This window comes from Anopheles maculipalpis, chromosome 3RL (genome assembly GCF_943734695.1).
Source record: "Anopheles maculipalpis chromosome 3RL, idAnoMacuDA_375_x, whole genome shotgun sequence".
NCBI classification, from domain to species: Eukaryota; Metazoa; Arthropoda; class Insecta; order Diptera; family Culicidae; genus Anopheles; species Anopheles maculipalpis.
The window spans coordinates 62,039,416-62,058,476 of record NC_064872.1 but is presented as its reverse complement, the minus strand read 5'-3'; the positions used below and the strand labels follow the sequence as shown (position 1 = coordinate 62,058,476).

The window sequence follows — 19,061 nt, the reverse complement described above, 5'->3', positions numbered from 1 at the left end:
TGTTCAATATAGCATTGGAAGGTGTCATACCTTCCAAGAAGCATCAAGAATTGGATTGATGATCAATGCGACGAAGACGAAATACCTGCTTGCTGGAGGTTCTGATCGTGAAAGAGCCCGAGTAGAGGAGTTCTGCTATCTTGGGACTGTCGTAACTTCGGATAACGATGTCAGGAGCGAAATCCGGAGACTCATTGTTCAGGGGAATCGTGCCTATTACGGCCTTCACCGTCTGCTGAGATCCAGAAGACTTCGAGACACTACGAAATGTGAGATATATCGCACACTGATTCGCCCGGTGGTCCTATATGGCCACGAGTCTTGGACCATCCGAGCGGAGGATGCAAACGCTCTTGGCGTGTTTGAGCGTCGCACCCTCCGGACCATCTTTGGCGGTGTGTTCGAGCATGGAGTGTGCAGGAGAAGGATGAACCACGAGCTTGCTGAGCTACACGGAGAACCGGAAATCCTGACGGTAGCAAAGACCGGCTGGATATGCTACCTGGGGCATGCATCCTCATATGCCGGACTCATGCCCCGCCACGAAGGTATTCGTCAGCGACCCCCAGTTCGGCACGAGGCGTCGGGGAACACAGCGAGTTCGTTGGCTGGATCAGGTGAAGGGTAACCTATCGGAGATTGGGTGCCTACACCGATGGGAAGCTGCAGCCAGGGATCGAGTTTCCTGGAGATCTATTGTTGACCGGGGCATGTCACGACGACATGCTCTTTAAAAGAGCAGGCCAACATGATGATGATAATGAACTCATAAATACACGAAAACGACGGCTACACGCAAAAACATAGAATATGTTTACATTCGATATTCACAGAACGCTTGATTGTTTATAGCTTTTCAATTCTTGGAACGAAGCACTCCAAACGTTTGACAGATTCCTACGCAACACGCGCTGCGTAAACAAGTTGTCAAACGGCGCAGTACTTTCGAGAGACACACGCAATAGGCAGGGCACGCTTTTACGCGTTTGGCTCGGATCACAACGAAAAGACCATGAATTTTCTCGTCCCTTCTGCAATGGAGCATGAACCACAGTCCGCAGAATGTAAATCTCCATCATCACGGTCGTAAAGATCATCACCAGTAAAAACGATTTGGTGTTTCTTTCAGCTTCCAACAATCTCCAAGAACCGATCAAGAAGAATCCAGATTCGTGGACGGTTTTATTGCAGCCAAAATCGTTCAATCACCGCCAGAAATATTTCTCCAGCGTCATGGTGACACGCCCGATCGAGGTGTCACATACATGCATCAAAACGATGTCCCAGCAGTACACACCAGCAACGACCAGGACACCGAAACAGACCGAGAACCAAGTAAAATCGAGAAATTCAGTGCGAATTTGGAGAGCCAAACTGCATGCACTTAATGTGTTGCTGAAAACCCAGGCAGATGAGGCGTCTAGATATAATCGATCCGTAAAACTGCGCAAAGCAAAGCAACTTGCGTACATCAAAGAGCTGCAGCAGCTGTTGAATGCGCCGGAAACAACGGAATGAATAAAGAACGCATCATCACTTCCAAGAGATAAATGGTGAATATTTTATTGTTAATTTAGGTTTGGTTTTTGTTTTGTTTTCCTGTTTGCTTGGTTTGCTTTACGAATCATATGCGGAGGACATGCACGCGCATGTTCCGTAGTCTGTGGTGCACAGCAAACAGAGTGTCTTCCACCATCAGACGTTGACTCTCCTGCTCGTGGGATTGGGGAGTTTTTGTTTTTTTCTCTCTCTCTCTCTGAGAGACGTTACCCAGCGGTTTGCTGGTTTCGTCCAGACAGGGAAAGTCTATTGTGCGGTGGAAGTCTATGGTCAATGTAAGGTAAAAGACAAACAACGGAAACGGAAGTACGGAGAGGGAAGGAAAGGATACAAAATTTCATTTCGTTCTCACACATCACAAGATCATCTTGTATAACTTACAAAGCAAAGCGCAAAGTTGGTCTATAACAACCCGTGTACCATAATGCCAATCGCGGTAGCTCATCCGGTCTCATTGAACAAACTGTCCGGATACTTTTGTTCGAAAGCTTTACAGTTGCTATCAGCCAAGAAGGGGCACCTAAAGCTATCCAAGAACTACGCTTTTACTTTACAAAATAAACAATAAATGTGGTCTAACATCGTTTGATGAAAGCCTACAAAGTGTGAAATATGTGTAGAACACATCGAATCCCATTTGCCGTAGGGAAGTACTGCCTATCCTGATTTCTAATACGATGCCGGCATGTGACTAATATGGCCTAGAATTGAAGGTCGTTACGCCAAGAACGATAAATCAAAGCTTGTCATTCAAAGATTTATGCCTCAACCAGGATTGTTGGTGTACTGGCATGTCCCTTCGGAGCTAACAGTCAACAACAAAGGTTTAATAAAATGCGACTACTAATCTCCAAAAGCTTCACAGAGTAGTAGTATCGGGCATCATTACCTATAAGTCGCAGAGTCCTCGTCATCCAAACATCATTCAACAAGAGTCTTCCCTGAAGAGTCTGACTACATGGCTCCTCAAATCTACATACACCAATGTTCTTCTAACGGATTCCTTCAAAAGCTTAAATCATCGCTCGCATTGAACGTAGATATATAACTGTGCCACGAAGCCCCATAAACTTTTCCAAGTCCGTGGAACACAACACAAGGAGGCTGTAGTAAGCTTACGACTTCACCGTTTGTTGGTAAATTTTTCGATTTTGAGAACCTCTGATGCATCCAGATTTAGTTCTTCAAAAAAGCCTGCAAATTGCAAAAGATCGGAAGCGAAAAAAAATTAATACAAGTTAAAAGTGAAAGACGACTATACGGCACTGGACCGTAATAATCAATTGTAAATAAATAAATTAAAAGTGAAATAGACAATACGGCAGAGAGCCGCCATCCTCAAACATAAATAAATTGAAGAAAAGTGAAAGAGTAGTTCTTGGACTTGTGAGAGCTCAGAATATTGCTACGACTCCTAGTCTCTATAAATCAGATTAAACTTCACATATTAACTAAAAAAGAAGTTGTCCTAACTTAAGATGAGAGCAACTCTATACACAGATTCGGGCCAGGTATCAGGACCTAAAGTAGGATCGTTGTTTGCTCTCCAAACGAGCTTTTAGGGATAGGCAGGCACAGTCAGAAAAAGGAAGCGGGATGTTAAGTTAAGTTAAAAAACATTTAAATTTATGCATATATATATCTCACAGTGTAGTAACGTTTCCTTACATCGTTTGTTGGAAAAAAGGTGTCCTATTGTTGTTGGCGCTCTCTATACAGCTGCTGGATTGTTGCAGCGTTTGTCGGTCTGTTTTGCTATCAATTGTGTTACTTGGAAGAGTCTCTCTCTCTCTGGCAAAGCGTCAGATGTACAAAAAAAGGGGGATGGGCATGCAAAAAAGGAATGAAAGAGGGACCTGTCCCAAGGTTAAGAGGCCTGGGAAGTAAAATAAATTAGATAAGCTTTTTTCATCATCATCAGCATGATGGATAGCGCGCATTTCTTAATCCCCTACTATCTGTCTGTTCTTTAGTTCTTGTTTTTCTTGCAGTGTCTGTGTTTTAACGTATTTTTTTACTTTACAGGATTATATTTATCATTTGTAAAACTACCGACTACTTTTGAAGGTGTTTTGTATGTATATGTGTACGGGGGTGTATAGGTTTTTTTTTTGTTTTGAATCCGTCTGAATGTTTTTTTTTGTGGAGTAATCACGTGTATCCGGTTCCGTTTTCTTATCCTCTCTCTCTCTCTACCTCTCGGTATTTTGTGTCTGTTTTTGAAAGCATTTTCACAAAATTCAAATTCTAAGACATATAAAAAATCGCAGAAACGAAACGAACTTCGACGCGTAGAAAGGGGAGAGAAAAAGAAACACGGGGTGGGGCGGATGGGGCACGGAAGGACATTAAAACTGGAACCCATCCATTGGCACCGACTGGTCTGCGTTGAACTGAAACTGATTGTTATCCGTGCTTGGGGCCACCGCCAAATCCTCGTCGTCGTTGCTAAAGTACTTTTGGATTATGCTAAATGCCTTCTCGTAAATATCATTGTTCTGGTGCGATTGTAAAAATTCCAGCTTGTCGAGACCTGCTCGAGGGGATGGAAGGAAAGCAAGGGAAGAAAGCAAAAAAAAATCGTAAAAAGATGTGATCATCTCAAGAAAGAGCACCAACCGGGGTGATCGCTACACCTACCGTAACATTCCTCGATCATGACGGCGTACGGGTTCGGTTTGGTTCGCTGTTCTTCGCCCACCTTCAGAATGTTTTCCAACCCGTTCAGTGCGACGGTAATTATTTTCGGATCCATCACGGTCAGCAGCTCGCACATGGGCGGTATACAACCGACGTCAACCTGTCGAAAAGATGGAGTAAAAAAATGTTTAAACCGCCCCAGATACACACACACACACACACACACTAAATCAGCCCATTCGAAGACCATCTTACCAGATACTTGATCTGCTGAACCGTACCGCCACTCGTTGCGTTCGTGATGGCCCAGGCCGCTTCTTTCCGAGTTTTAAAGTCCGCCTTCTGCAGCAGCTCGATGATACTCGGGAAGATGTTGACATCGATTGCGGCCTGAATCTGGTTCCGGTTGCCGGCCGCAATGTTCGAGATGGTCCAGCACGCTTCCTTGCGGACCGCCTCCTTCGGCGAGCTGAGCAGCTCCAGGATCGAGGGTAAGGCATTGCAGTTCAGGATCAGCTGCGTTTGGGTATCGTTGCCGGTGACGATGTTGCCAACGGCCCGAAGTGCCGCGGACACCACGTTATTGTGGCTATGCCTGCGAATGGGAAAGTAAATCATCAGGCGACCTTGCCTTATCTGCGGAACATGTTCTTATCACTCAACGACTGCAAACAAGTTTTTGACGATTTTTTCTCTTTTTTATCTAAAAATTGTAGATAAAAAAATATCCGAAAATGTTAACATGTTTTTTACATAAAATATTGTATATTTTATATCGCATATGAAATATCGTCTTGTGATGATGTAAGGTTTTTTGTGCAGCACCTTCGCTAGCTTTCTAGCACTGTTTAGATATAGCCAAAGCTCAAAATATCAATAATCCAATATAGCTGCGAATCATAAAGAAGAAACCAATTTTCTTAACAATATGGCCAGACCATTCTGATCAAAAAACAATTATTTTTGTTCACATTAATTGAAGAGGGAGGAATTGAATGCTGTCTCAAACCATTAGTTAGACATGTCTTCTCTAATTCTTAATTTTGCATTATTTTAAACTAGGACTATTATTTTCCATAATATAATAGTCCAATAAGGACTATTATTTTCACTAGGAATGTGAGTCTATAGCGAGATCATAACATTTTGAATTCCCAGAGCCTGATTCGTCCATCGGTGTTTACGTGAATAAATTTGGCTACCAAAACCTTTTTGCGTATCTCAACATTTTTGTTGTTGTCTGAGCAAATTTTTCTTGATTTATGATAGATGAAGTTAATTATCTCTTGTTTGTGCTGGTTTGGTAAAATCGACATGATTTTGAAAAATTTTGGCATAAGTCCAAACTTGCAATGTAACCCATAACATCTGACATAACCACCCGAAATGGTGACATTGCGGTTCGAAAGAAATCCTGAAATCCGGTATGATCCCAGCATACATATGATCATTCACACTTACGAAAGAAGCTCGATCAAACGCCGACAGCAGCCCGCATCTATGACGGCCTGGATGTTGTCGTTCGAACCGTCGGACAGGTAGCTGACAGCCCACACAGCATCACCCAGCACCTCCACATCGTTGTGAAACATTAGTTGTGAAAGGATGGGAAGGCATTTCCCGACCTTCGCGAAATCGGGCGGCGGGTTCTTGCCCCGACACATGTTCGACAGGGCCCAGACAGCATTGCGCGTTAGTGTAAGCCGGCGAGAGGTATTCAAGACGCTGCAAAATTCAGTTCGCATTAGCACACATCCTCATCGCACACAAACACACACACACATTCGGACACAACTTACCTTAGCAAAGGTTCCAACACATCGTGATCCAGCACACAGTCCCGACATTCGGGCGAATCACCGGCAATGTTACCGAGCGCCCAGATCGCCTGTTCCTGAACATCCTCGTGGGGGCTTTTCATAAGATCGACAAAGATTGGCACGGCACCGGCCGCTATCACCACGCTCGTTTGCTCTGACGTACCGGACGCGATGTTTGTGAGTGCCCAGGCAGCTTCGAACTGAAAGTGGAGTTGGAGTTAGAACCGCTTTTTTTTAACCCAACTTTACGCCAACCGCCATTACCTGTAGCGTAGAGTTTTGCGAGTTTTCCAAAAACTGTACCAAACGTGGCACGATGTTTTCTTTGATCACCATATCGATGGGAGGGTTCGGCTCTTTGGAAAGCAACCGGCGGAACTTCTGTGTGGCGATCAGCTGTTCCTCGACGTTCTCACTGTACAATGCCTCGATGACGGCCGGCTGTATGAGCGACCGATTGTCGGTCGATGTCGTTTCATCCTACGTTGGTAGAAAACCAAAGGTGTAATACGCTTGATAAAAAACCCCATTCCGGGCAGCTGCTTCATTTATTTACTTACCGAAAGAATAGCTTCCTGATCGATCTCGTCGGCCACGTTGACGTTACGGCGCTTAATCAGCTGTTGTTCGCGTTTTTGCTTTCGCAGCTGAATGCCTTCCTCCTCTCGCCGGCGCCGCATCTCTGTTGAGTCCAGGCCAACATTTTTGTACCGATATCGATGCGTTGTGTTGGACATTTTCTGTAAGACGGAGCACAACAAGAGCCAACCCCAAAACACAGCGAAAGCATTAGTCACAGCGTGCTGTTGTTAATTGATTTACGAAATGCAATTTTTGCTGTCCCTATTGATTTCGAAGCAACAACATCCAGCAGTAGTAGTGGCCAAATGACACAACACACATCACCCATTGGCCCGTGTGCACGCGCGCACATACACAGTGACATGCACGCGAACACATGCAGGCACACGCGACTTGGCCGTTCAGTGATGACGGTATCGGTCGCGAGACATTCTCGGCATCTGACGGTGCGCACTGGGCAGCTGAGTGATTCTCGCCTGCTGCAGATGCATTTTTTCGCAAAGGCCCATATTTAGCGCGATTGCGGGACAGAGCAGCATGGTTAGAGAAGTGTGGGGTGAGACGAATGACATTAGTAAATCTTGTCTTTTTTCACTGTTTTTTTTATATCGCTCCTTCTCGTCCTTTCTCGTTGCACACTTGCTGGCAGTGAACCCCACTCTCACACAGTACGACTACGTACAAATCGTTTTCCACACGAATTGATCTACACTCGTGTTTCGCTATTGTGGCGCCTGTAGAACACCGTTCACTGGCTGTCTGGATCAATGGACTACGGATGGGCATCGAAATCGTGTATGAAAAGGTCGATTTATTGCCGTGGAAACTTACTTTCGCTGCAAAATTAGCGTAGGAAATCTGAAAATTTTACACCACGACTTTCACGTTCATCAGAACCTGTCAAATGAGCTGCCAAAGGCGGCTATTGACGTTTGTTTGCAAATGCACGGTGGGATTGTGGCGGGACACGTTTGCTTTTTGGTTGCCATGCCACCCGGTGGTTGTCCGGATAGGAAGAATTAGTAAAAGTTCTTCAAATAATAAGTTTTCCTGAAGAAAATCGCTATAGCGGATGTATGACGATTTTTCTAGCGGAACAAAATAATAAATTTGAGCAATAATTGACACTCTCAAATCGTTGCTGGAAGATGTGTTCAAATTAAAATAAATAGTAACCGTTTTTGTTACTAAATATATGATAGATTTAGTATTAAAGTTCACGCACGAATGCCCAATAACTCTTTACTGAAAATTATATTTTTTTATAAATTTTTTATCGATCTCCCAGTAGAAGCGTGCCTGAAGCTTTCCAGCGCCCATTGTCAAACCGGCTGTCAAATGAAGGTGAAAGTTTTGGTCGGCGAATTGCATAGCGCACGCTTGTTTCTGTTATTGTTGTATTTTTGATCAATTTTTAACAGAAATACTAACTCAAAACCCTCCCCGACAATCTCCCAAAACTGCCCGTGAAGCTGTGGAAATGAGTTTCAAGTATGAATGTGCCGACTTCTCGCAATTTCAGGTAAAGCACAGAAACACTGACTAGCGCCACCGTCGTCGTCAATGCAAAGGCATTTGCTGTTACCAAGATTGTGTAATCTCATCTCATCTACTTCCCGGGGCCGGCTAGGTTTCGTTCCGACCGTACTCAACCTTGTTCCCTTGTACTTACAGGAACAGCTGAAAAAGATGCGCGATCTTGATGACAAAATTATCTACGCCCTCAACACATCCATACCGACGGAATCGTTCAAAGGTCAGGTGGATGCTGAAGCAAAGTGTCGTGATCTGCACGGTCAGCTTGAGTCAGGCTACAACCACCGGCAGGATGCGATAAAGAAGTGTATCGTCGTGTGTGCCGATACGGTCAAAACGCTCAAAGACAGACGGGAGGAAAATAAGGATGACATTGCACTGAATAAGCAGTTCAAGACGGAACAGCGCAAAGTAAGTAGAGGACGATGCACTAGGTACTAATGCTGTATTTGAGCTCAACAAATGATCTGTTCATTTTAGCTACGATTACTGCAAGCGGAGCTCAGCGTGGAGGATATTATTCGGGAAAGAACGCAGAAAACGTTTCGTGAGCGTTGTAGGCTATTTTTCCGTTTCGATTCACTTTAAACCAGTCAGTCATTCGGCATAGCGAACAGGAAGGGAGAGAGAAAGATAGAGGGAAATAAGCTTTCTAAAAGGCTCCGTACAGCAACGTCGCGAAAGCAAGTGCTAGATTTATGTGAAGTCCTCTTTCTAAAAAGGTATGGTAGCATTTATTCGTGAGTAGCGCATTTAACGAGTCCCCAGGTTAGGTGGATTAATCGCAGTGAGAGTTTTCCTTCCACTGGTATTACTGGTGTTTTTACAAAGATTTTAGTAGATTCAAGTGTATCAGATCGTGAAGCGACCCAATATCACTCAACGCGGCAAAAAATGTTATAAGATGTTGTTAACTGTAGTAAAGTGTAATAGTTGTCGAACTATTCCAAAAGAGTTTGTGTAAACTGGATGGATTTTAGGGCAAAAGAGCTACTGGAAAGAATACTTCGTACGTTTTTCTTTCGATACGTAATTTCGTTTCAGATCGGTTGGGTTGTACGCAATCTTTGTTATATTGCGTGCAATGAAAGATGAATCTTGTACGCAATATGATGGCTTGCGTACAATGGTGATTCGACGGACGGTAAATGGAGTGTTAAGGGTTAACGGAAATTTAAATTTATTCAATTTTATCTGTAGTTTCATAAAGGATTTATTTCAACCATAAAATCATACAGTACAGTCATTTAACTATACATTTTAATCCATAATTTTAATCGTTTCGCTCGCTTCGAAACAGTAGTCGCTACTTTTATTATCTGATTTGCTTATTGTACAGTTATATTTGCATATTTTTTATCGTAATGACGGCCAGGGTTTATTCCTATACAATTACAAATATTTATTATACAATTTCCTTGTAATAGTAATCAAGCATCCATAAATACCTGCTTTATTATTTCTTTCCTGTGTAATTCACTCTTACTTAGTACATCATTAAACTTTATTGTAAAAATGGGAATAAACTTTATACAAGTTGCCGTTACACGACTCTCAGGCATGTTACACAATTTACACATAATTTACACATAACATTGGACTCATTTTTCTAGCATCCTCGTAATACAGCTGTTTAAAATCATTTTTAATAGTCATTGATACGGTTAAAAGCTCGACAAAACGATAAAGATAAAAAGGAAAATCTTGCCATGATGATGATAGAAAAGGCTGGTTGCAGTTACCCTTGCATTTATCTCTTGACCGCACGCTACAATTCAAGCAAAATTTCTTTGGCAATCAATACGAGAAATTTTGAACAAGATTTCGATAGAGCTACCACCTCGAAGGGTCCTGGGTTTCCTATTTTAATCCCGTAGTTTTATGGTCAATGCTGCATGTGTTGAGTTGGTCATACCGGGTTCGATTTTGGGTTGTGTCGTGTGAGGATCGTCGCAGCTATCACCTCGACCATTGAACCACTCCGATCATTTTAAATGCTTAAGTAATAATTCTCGTTATCAACTCAAACTATGAACTCAGGTTTGACTGCGAATATAATGTGCATAATTTAGAGAGACAAAACAAAATCATTTTCTAAAAACTATGTGGATGAACATGCGAATAAAAACGTAAAACAGATGAAAAATGAGTGACATGGCGGTAATGATTACTTCTAATCCATTCTTAAGATTCCTAATCCTAAAGAGAATACATCGAATTCCTCCTTGTTACAAAACAGAAGTGAGATATTTTCCCTGATTGTGACCACGTTCGGTCCATTGCTTATCATTATATTTTGAAGAGGTTTATAATCTTATTTAAGAACTTTAATCGAACAAAAGAGCAACTTTTTATGCAAAAACGCAATGAATTCAGTTAGGAGGCTAAAAACAGCGCATTTACACCGACGAATACTTAAACAACCCGCACATACACACACAACACACTTCACACACGTATTGGTTGTAGAAATCCATCATCTGCTCCGTTGTCCATCGATGAGTATCAGTCAATTATTAACTTCGGTATGCTAGCTTTATGACGTTTAAAATACACTCATACAGCTAGATAACCAAAGAGAACATTGACGAAAAAACGATTGTAGTAATGATTGTCCTGTTCCTGTTCGCTTGTAGGGGGAAATATGCGTCCATCTGCTAGAGGGATGTCCAAACTTGGTATTGAATGATGATGATCCCACGTTGAGAACTTACCGGGTGACAGACGGATCCGGACGGACCGAGAACCGTGCTATGTTCGTTTTCCTAACGGTATTGGTGGTGCCAATTTGTATCAATATTTACATTTTAATTTATCGACAAGCAGCAGCTGAAACCTTTTGCCATCGTTCGATCCCCATTCGATAATGATTGGTGTTACAACGCGATTTTTAAAACTATTAGAACGATTCGTTTGCTCGCGAATCATCACTTGAGTAGGTGAGCACTACATACTACACACTGATATGCTGATAGGATCCCTCTCTCGCTCGGCGAATTAGTCAACAAGTGTTAATAGAGTGTGTTACCGGTTTTCGCATCCAGCGCTCTAGAGCGTCTGGATCGGAACGTGCGGTGGACACGTTGCCAAAACCGTCTCAATCTACACGAACGCGGGGCTGTCTTCCCGCGATCGGGGTCGGTTAGGGTCGGATCGGTGGTGGTGGCGTGTCAGTGGAGTAACCAGCCATATGCGTGTCTATGTGGTTACGTTCAAATCATACACTCACAAACAACCTACTGAGGAGAGAATCGATAGATATTGAACACATCGTCGTCGTCGTCGTCGTTCGTCTTATCGCGCACTGCTCAACAACATTACCACCGCCTTGTTGTCTAATCAATATTCTCCGTCCCATTGCCGGTCGCTGCCGCTGCCCCTGCTGATACGATCGCGGTTGATTACGCGTTCGCTCTACTGATGATGCGGTGTGTGTTTGTGTGTAAAAAATACAACACAACTGTAAAGCTAACAAACAAACAAACAAAAAACCTTGTCAAACTGATAAAAACCAAGCCCTCCACGTGCTCTAAAATGCGTCCTTCTTGAACAAATTTATCACGTTGAATCGTTACTCTTCATGAAGTTTGCTGTGTTGCGATAAAAATAAATATCAAAACGCGTAAAATCAGGCACTAAGGGAAGGGTTGATGTGGAACCGGAAAATGAGCCGGAACCAAAATGTTGCAACTGTAAAGATAAAAAAAACGCTTTGTTTAATAATCTTGGTGCATCATGTTGATCTTTGGCAGTAATTTCTCCCTTAAACGATTCTTTATCGTTTAAGGTAAATAATAGAAATAATAATTAAAAAAATCTATTCTTTTTTGCTCGTATCCCCGCTCGACAGAGAGCTCTCTAATGATATTTTACACAATTGCCGCTTAGTATGTAAATCAAAGTTCCAACAGCAAAGGGGGGAAAAGAAACTTGTTCTTCCTTTTACGGACGAATACACGATCACTTCTTATAGCAATCTTACAACAGACCGTCCCAACCTTAGCACAGAAAGCATCCGGGTTTAGGAACGAAATAAAGCAAACGATTGTGTGAGTAAATCACGAAGATGTAATGAGCTGTATTTTTTTATTCACACAGGAAAACGATCGAACCCACCACACGCACACATAACGTACACCTTTATTTACCGCACTCCACACTACGATCGATTGTACTAACTGGGTACGGAGGACTGGCTAAGCTGCCCGAAACCGGAACACAACCTGTAAAGAAAATGAGTTTGTTGTAGTTAATTGTTGTTTCATACACTCTCTCCCTCCCTCTCTCTGCCGGAAGTCCAAATTTTTCTATCGACTTTTAACCCTCCGATCCGGTGGGGAAATGTGTCTCAATTTAACCCCCGATCGCACAGCTGGATCGTTTCCTGGTTTCAATTTGTTTGAAGAATTCCTTTGTTGCTGTCGGCACACATATTTCCTTCCCACAGACGCACACACACGATCTTCAGCTACTTCCCCTTCACGGTAGACGCACACGCCACATGAACCAATAGAACACCACACACGACCACCAAAGCGATCCCAACCAGCACGTCTTATGAGAGAAATCGATCAAAAACCGGCATGAAGTGTTTCTAATGCCGATCTTCATCGCGATGAGGGGTCAAATTTTCCCACCTCTTTTTCCCCCTTCAAATTCCACCCTTTAAAGCTACCACATGAGAGACGGGCGTGAGAACTCTTCCACACACACATAGACACATATGAGATCTCGACCCCATGATCACATAAAAAAACGGAAGGAAACTTAATCTTTTTTGCCGAAAATTAAAAGGTTAGACTAGAGGGAAGACAAATAGCACACGAAATTCCACCGCACCGTGTACTTTCACAAATGGAATGTAATTACCCACCCCGTAACCTTCCCCATCCGTCCGTGTGTGCATGCGTCGGTCTCTGGGAAAAACGGCCAACGGAATGTCGTGCGAAGGCAAGGATTGGGTTCTGGGTGGGAAGAAGACAAACGCTTGACTGCTTTTTAATTGACTGGTTTCTGGTCGAGAGCCGGTCGTCATGGGACGGGTTTCATACCGGCGGCACGGGAAACGTGGATAATATTCTGAGCATTTGTCACCTCTGCTTACCGGTCACCTTTACCAGCTGGCGCCATTATAGCAGTACTGCCCATCGCTTACTACAATGTGTGGCTAAAACGCCGTTGGAACAGTACGGTCACCACGACACGACACACTTGTTGCACTTGTCCTTGCCTTATATGCTTCGTGCGGGATCCGATTGAACGCAAATATGGTTCCACCGGGATTGGGTTGGGTGCAGGAAATCGAACTCAGGCACACGTTTTATGAGTCAGCGGGTTAGCGTGAGGTGTACCGTACCAAGTGCCAGACTACAAAAATGGCGACGAAACGATCATGATGTTCCAGGAAGATCCCAGAGCTTTACCTGAGAGCAATTACGAATTCAACAGCTGTCGTCATCGTTTACACGGAACCGGCACCATTCCAAGGCGGTCACAAGTACTTGCTTCAATGTGGACACCTTCTATACTCCCTCTAAATTGTGAATGGCGATTTGTGGAGGTTCCTGGCGCTTCTTGCTTCATTGTGCTGTGTCTGCGTCAGCGGTTTGTCGAGTGACGAATTCACACATCGTTGTTATAAAGTATCTGTCCAAAATGTGCGTACAACAAACATCATTCCGCACCACGATGAAGTTAGATCTCTTCATCCAGCCCGGTGCGTGTTTATGGATTAAATCATCGAATAATATTTTGTACCGAAAATTACCCATTGAACACTCATCATCCGGCTGACCACGAGCAACAAAATTCCCCCCCCCCCCCCCCCAAAGCGAAAGGAACACCTTTACTAAGTGATTACCACGTCTCGAGTCTACACTACTGCCACCATCAGGGACGACGGCAACAGCAGTGTGATTGATCGAGTGGACTTGAATGTTCTTGGCCATTTGGCCACGATCTTCGTCATGGTTTAATTGCTCGCAAAGCACACGTGGTGATGGTGGTGTACCTCAGACTCTGTCGATGATCTCTCGCCACACCAGTCAGCCTGCCTGCCAAGACCCGGAGCTTAACCCACGCGCACGCTTAAGAACGGTGGACGACCGTGTGTTCAAATGGTGGAGCGTAGTAACCCCATCCTATCCGTGGGCGACGATGCCGGTCGAAGAAACACGCTCGTACCTCCAACGGCGTGTCACGAATTGAGTGTGCCGAGTGTAGTTGATATTCCTGCAAATCACCGTCTATGGCTACGCTTACGTATGCTGATCACAAGAGTTGCTCTGCTGCCATGCTTCTCCTTCTCCTTCTTCTCCACAGCTCTATTAATCGCGTCCGTAAAGTACACTCTGAAGAACTGTTCCATCCATACCATTCTGTTCATTTATAACGAGTTTGCGCACACTGTACGGCACCGTTGCCCAAACCCACTCACTCGACAGACGCAACTGGCTGCTGGCACAAGTAGCCGCTAAAAAGGGGGTAGATATATTTATGACCACCTGGGTCGTTTACCACACCAAGGGGTTCACCTCAGGTTCAATGGACATTGGACTCGGATGCGAATGGCGTAGTAACGGTGGGGGTGGGGAGAACCAGGTTTTAGAATTTCTTCATCTTCTCGATTGGAAGGTAATAGATACGTAGACAGAACACTCAAAGTCAGATAACTTCAATTTGGGTTGATCGCAGCTATTACCTAAGTGCCACACGTTCATGCCATTACTTCTTCATGTACCCACTATTCAGACTCTTTCTTATGATCAAAACAGTCAGACACATTTCTCACGATCGTTTAAAAGCTTCTTCAAAAAGTCCCGGTTTCAAGACAGACGGGAAGAAAAGCGACAAGTCAAGTAAAAAAAGTGTCAGATCATCATAACGTATCAATCAAAATGCATTTTGATCGTCTAGACGTGTCGTTCTTCTGTTACAAAAACATCCTGGGAAAACGATTTTTTAAAGCCACTCTAAAGGATCTTTGATCCTACTAGTTGTCGTAACGGCGTACGGGCGGATATTCGGACCAATCTGGACGAGTCATCGTAGCTGGTGAAGAAATCTAATCCCTTTTAAAAGGTATCTACCCTCGTGTCGCTTGTTACCCACAGTAACTTCGAACAGGTAATAAACCATCTTAAGAAACCTGCAGAATGTTGTGTACTCGCATCATGATTGATGTCAGAGTTCCAGGAACATTCGCCCAGGAACGGAGGTACACACCGACCGCACGAAGGAAGTTAAAACTGACTTTCGAAAAAAAAAAAGGATCAGGTACAGCAAACCCTCTCTCATCCTTATGTTCTAAAATCGGAGGGTGATCTTGATCGTAAAGATTTACAGCAGCAGTTGCAGCAGCAGCAAGGGTACAACCGAGCTTTTACGATCAAGACAATTCCTGTGTGTGAGAGAGGATTTAATGATTCTCGCTTTTATTCTACCTGTTAGTTTGCTCGTTTTTTTTTTCGGGCCGCCGAGGCACCACCAAAGTTAATTTTCGGTCATTTCCCATTTTCACATTACCTAAAGGATTTTTGTGAAGTCGTCTCGTTCCCATCCGCAAGCAAACAGTGATGATGCATCATCGTCGTCGTTGGCTTGCGGGATTTTTCTTCCTTTTGTTAGGTTTGCCTCATTGTACGCTGTTCCTGCTTTACCCTTTAAGAAATCCATTAGACCAACCTGGAACTGCCTTTTTGTTCCCTCCCGTATCTATACAATAAGTAACGTCTCGTCGGTGTTATGTACCTTCGTAAGTCCTTGAAGGGACACTGGTACTGCTTTGTAAGCTCATGGAGGGTTTTTCTTTTCTTTACTCTGTTTGCCAACCCAAGTCACTATATCCCAGAGCACAGACAGCCGTCAACATCCTGTTGCACTTTTGTGTTTTCTGGGAACCGTGCAAGCATTCCGTTGTCTTCGGCTCCGTTTATTGTTGTTCTTGGCTGGCCTCGGTTTACGCATTCCATTCACGCAGTGTACCGGTGCGTGAGTACAGGTGAAAAGCACCGGAAAGCAAAGAGAGCTCATTTTTCATGCGCCCGCCGGCTGGCTGGACAACACACTGCACCGAAATAACGAAAGGTGGGACATATTCTGCATTGTTCTGCATATGTCCGTGACCGCGTCTCTCGGCTGCATTTCGGTGGAAAAAGCTTGCCAACCCGCTTGGGGGTCCGACGCTGGGGAGGTGAGGAGGACGTTTATTCTACGATACCCGGGAACGGTGCTAGGTCGATGCCGCAGAGAAATCATGCCTCTGCTCAGGTTTCACTCAACTCATAAAAGATGTATGGAGGACTGTCTCGCATTGACAATGAGGAATCGTAATCGCTAGCGAGGAATCGTAATCGAGACCCCGCCAAAACGCACTCACAGTAGACACCGTATGGACACACACAAAGGCACGAATGCGCACTGGAAGGGGCACATCTTGCGGCAGGGCACGTCCCCAGTACACATTATGCATTCCGGATGAGAATGGCCTGGGTTGGGCCGGCTGGCTCGCTGGCTTGCGGAAAGATTTTATTCCACTTTAATATTTTGCATTACGCAAACATGGGTCGGCTGACGCTGGGAAACCCCACCGATGGGTAGAGCGAACGCATGGCGTAACCACATGCGCCCGAAATCCTTCCAGACGGGCCCAACACATCACGGTGTTTTAGGTGAATATGTACAAGCAGCTGGGATTCGAAAATCGTGGAACAATGCCACGTTTGGAATACTAAACCAAAAATCGATCTCCAACCATGTGATCCCCACCCTCGGGGGCGGGGGGGAGTGCAGGCACTTCTCGCAATAAATTGTACACCTCGGTGATGGTATACAATCACCACAAAAAAAAAACCCGCCATACAGCAGTACCAAATTTGACCGTCAAAAAGGCACCAATTTTCATCAATCATTCGATCGAGCCTAACGGCGGCCTCGCTCTTTCTAATATACGAAGATCGAATGCAACCAAAAAACGAAATGATCATACGGCGAAGCCTTGCGCGCTACTTCTCCTTCTTCTGTTGAAAAAGGTTGGCTTGGTGGGAAAGAGAATCTGTAGCTTGAAAAGTTCCAAAAACCTTGCTTGGTGTGTTGCAGTGATGAAGCATTATTTTTTCTGTACTACCCTCTAGACTCTGCTACCGATTACTATCCGTCGCTTTTCATGCGTCCCGGCGTGCCGGGCAATTACCAATTAGGTGGCTTAATAAAGATCTTGCAGCAAGACTTTGCCCGATGCATGGTGCGTACCTCAATATCCCCTACTAGCTAGCGACGAGAGACGTGGTCAATTCGATTGATTTTGGAGGCACCCATTGTTGAGCGTAGAGATTTTTGGGCTCGAAGTCCTCCAGCAGAGTGCAGACACTAGTAGTGAGCCAACCATTTCGGGGCAAGGCCGTTGTATGGGGTAGTGTAACACAAATTGGTAACAGATGGAGGGCCATTTTGAAGCCTCACAATGAAATTGGCGGCGTGGACCTCAAAATCAAAAAGAAACGATCCAAAAATTGAGTGTCTGTATTTATTGTTGATCTTGGCATTTACTTTTTTCTTATTTGATACTGCCACCTCGAAATGATCTTGGTTTTCTACTCGAGAGGTTGTGGCGGCTTGACATCGATAACTTGCTTGACTTAATATTATCAGGGGCGGAAACCACAGACGTGATTCAAAAATCGGTTCTTCTGGTGTGAAAATCAAAGGAGTGAAGTGGAATTTGAAGTGAAGTCGTGTACAAATAATAACCCTTAAAATGCCAATCCGTATTGTATAGTTAGAATTATTCGATTCGATCATAATTTAAAGTCCTCCAATCAAACCCTTCTACCAAAATCACAAACTACCGCGCTACAAAAGCAGACATATCTGTCGAGCTCCAAAAGTGCGGTCCCTTTTTTTCTGGTCCTCCCCCTATCTGGGACAGTGCAAGTTTCACATTATTGACACTATCTACAACTCGATTGACGATTGTTTGATGAATCAAACGCCCAACATCAATTAGTCTTCCCAAAACGAAAAAGACGAGCAAAAAAAAAAAGATTCGATAAAAGCGTCCTCCTTCATGTACTACTACAGCCCTTGGTCTTATCATCACTCGATATGTACTTCCGTTCGGTATGAGAACCACAACCTCAACATTTCTGCACCTTTGTCGGCACGACCGCATGGTCGATGATTTCGAGCAATGGTCGCAGAACGGTGCTTCAAATTTTCGAATTTTTTGGGCCTTGATCTTTTTTCTTCAGACACACGCACACCCACTCGCCCACCTACATGCGTTACGCCTACAAAAAGAGAAGAAGTGGAAAAATGGCGCCCTACTCACCTTTTTGGAGTGCGCTAATGGAGTGGATGATGTAGAACCAACGAAGTCGAAAAGCGGCCGGATGAGGTACGTGTATAAGCTCACATTTTTGGTTACCAGCTTCCTGCCTTCCTACCTGCGTCTTTCTCCCTCTACCCCGTCCTCGGCGCGAGACCACAACCGCACGCTTGACCGTGTTCCTTCAGTGCTGTGTGCGTTTTTCGATGGGTTGTATACACGCGTCGATGAAGGAAACGCGGAAATCAACACTTTTTCGAGTCTTTTGAAACGTTTCTCGTTCGGCCTCGGCTACTGCTGGTGCCTGTCTCATCCGGCCATTTTTACACGGCATGATAGAACAAATAGTCTATCTAAAGAAATAACAAAAAAAAAAAACGCTAACGCTCAGTTGGTATGGACTTTTGTACCATCCTCTCTCGCTCCGTCCTACTGCCAACAGTGTACAATACTTCTTACTGACTCATTCTAGCTCCTATAGCAACAGCACCAACTTAAGCTGACCTAGCCTCTTGACCATACCTAATGACGTACAAAGCAAGTGTTCGTCTCGGAGCGGCTCTACTCTCATCAGCTCATCATTATTGTTTTAGCTTCAA

The 19,061-nt window shown here is 44.2% G+C and overlaps 4 protein-coding genes across 4 annotated transcripts in view; 3 read left to right on the top strand and 1 right to left on the bottom strand.

The window, feature by feature from the left end:
• LOC126562617 (peroxisomal targeting signal 2 receptor) overlaps positions 1 to 19,061 on the top strand; it is a 491,929-nt gene that overhangs the window by 197,383 nt on the left and 275,485 nt on the right. The gene's annotated exons all lie outside the window — the stretch shown is intronic.
• Positions 3,674 to 19,061, top strand: part of LOC126561771 (choline transporter-like 1) — a 98,487-nt gene continuing 83,099 nt past the window's right edge. Inside the window, exon 1 of the mRNA XM_050218087.1 lies at positions 3,674 to 3,684. The gene's annotated coding sequence lies outside the window, so the exon portion shown is untranslated. The remainder of the gene's footprint in view (positions 3,685 to 19,061) is intronic.
• LOC126562044 (importin subunit alpha-7) lies at positions 3,884 to 7,549 on the bottom strand. The gene is made up of 8 exons (XM_050218455.1): positions 7,434 to 7,549; positions 6,581 to 6,760; positions 6,285 to 6,500; positions 6,000 to 6,220; positions 5,662 to 5,925; positions 4,456 to 4,795; positions 4,201 to 4,360; positions 3,884 to 4,093 (listed from the first exon to the last, which is right to left on the bottom strand). The coding sequence occupies exons 2-8, from the start codon at positions 6,755 to 6,757 to the stop codon at positions 3,909 to 3,911; spliced, it is 1,563 nt and encodes a 520-aa protein (XP_050074412.1). The 5' UTR covers positions 6,758 to 6,760; positions 7,434 to 7,549; the 3' UTR covers positions 3,884 to 3,908.
• LOC126563251 (protein MIX23) lies at positions 7,936 to 8,726 on the top strand. Its single transcript, XM_050219881.1, has 3 exons — positions 7,936 to 8,124; positions 8,277 to 8,549; positions 8,619 to 8,726. The coding sequence occupies exons 1-3, from the start codon at positions 8,083 to 8,085 to the stop codon at positions 8,724 to 8,726; spliced, it is 423 nt and encodes a 140-aa protein (XP_050075838.1). The 5' UTR covers positions 7,936 to 8,082.

Bases quoted from the DNA above. Each gene is read 5' to 3' on its own strand.
- LOC126562044 (XM_050218455.1), bottom strand. From the start codon at position 6,757: ATGTCCAACACAACGCATCGATATCGGTACAAAAATGTTGGCCTGGAC. The intron at 6,501-6,580 runs GTAAGTAAATAA...CTACCAACGTAG, and splicing joins ATCAGGAAGCTATTCTTTCG to GATGAAACGACATCGACCGA. The intron at 6,221-6,284 runs GTAATGGCGGTT...CTCCACTTTCAG, and splicing joins CGCAAAACTCTACGCTACAG to TTCGAAGCTGCCTGGGCACT.
- LOC126563251 (XM_050219881.1), top strand. From the start codon at position 8,083: ATGAGTTTCAAGTATGAATGTGCCGACTTCTCGCAATTTCAG. The intron at 8,125-8,276 runs GTAAAGCACAGA...TTGTACTTACAG, and splicing joins CCGACTTCTCGCAATTTCAG to GAACAGCTGAAAAAGATGCG. The intron at 8,550-8,618 runs GTAAGTAGAGGA...TGTTCATTTTAG, and splicing joins TCAAGACGGAACAGCGCAAA to CTACGATTACTGCAAGCGGA.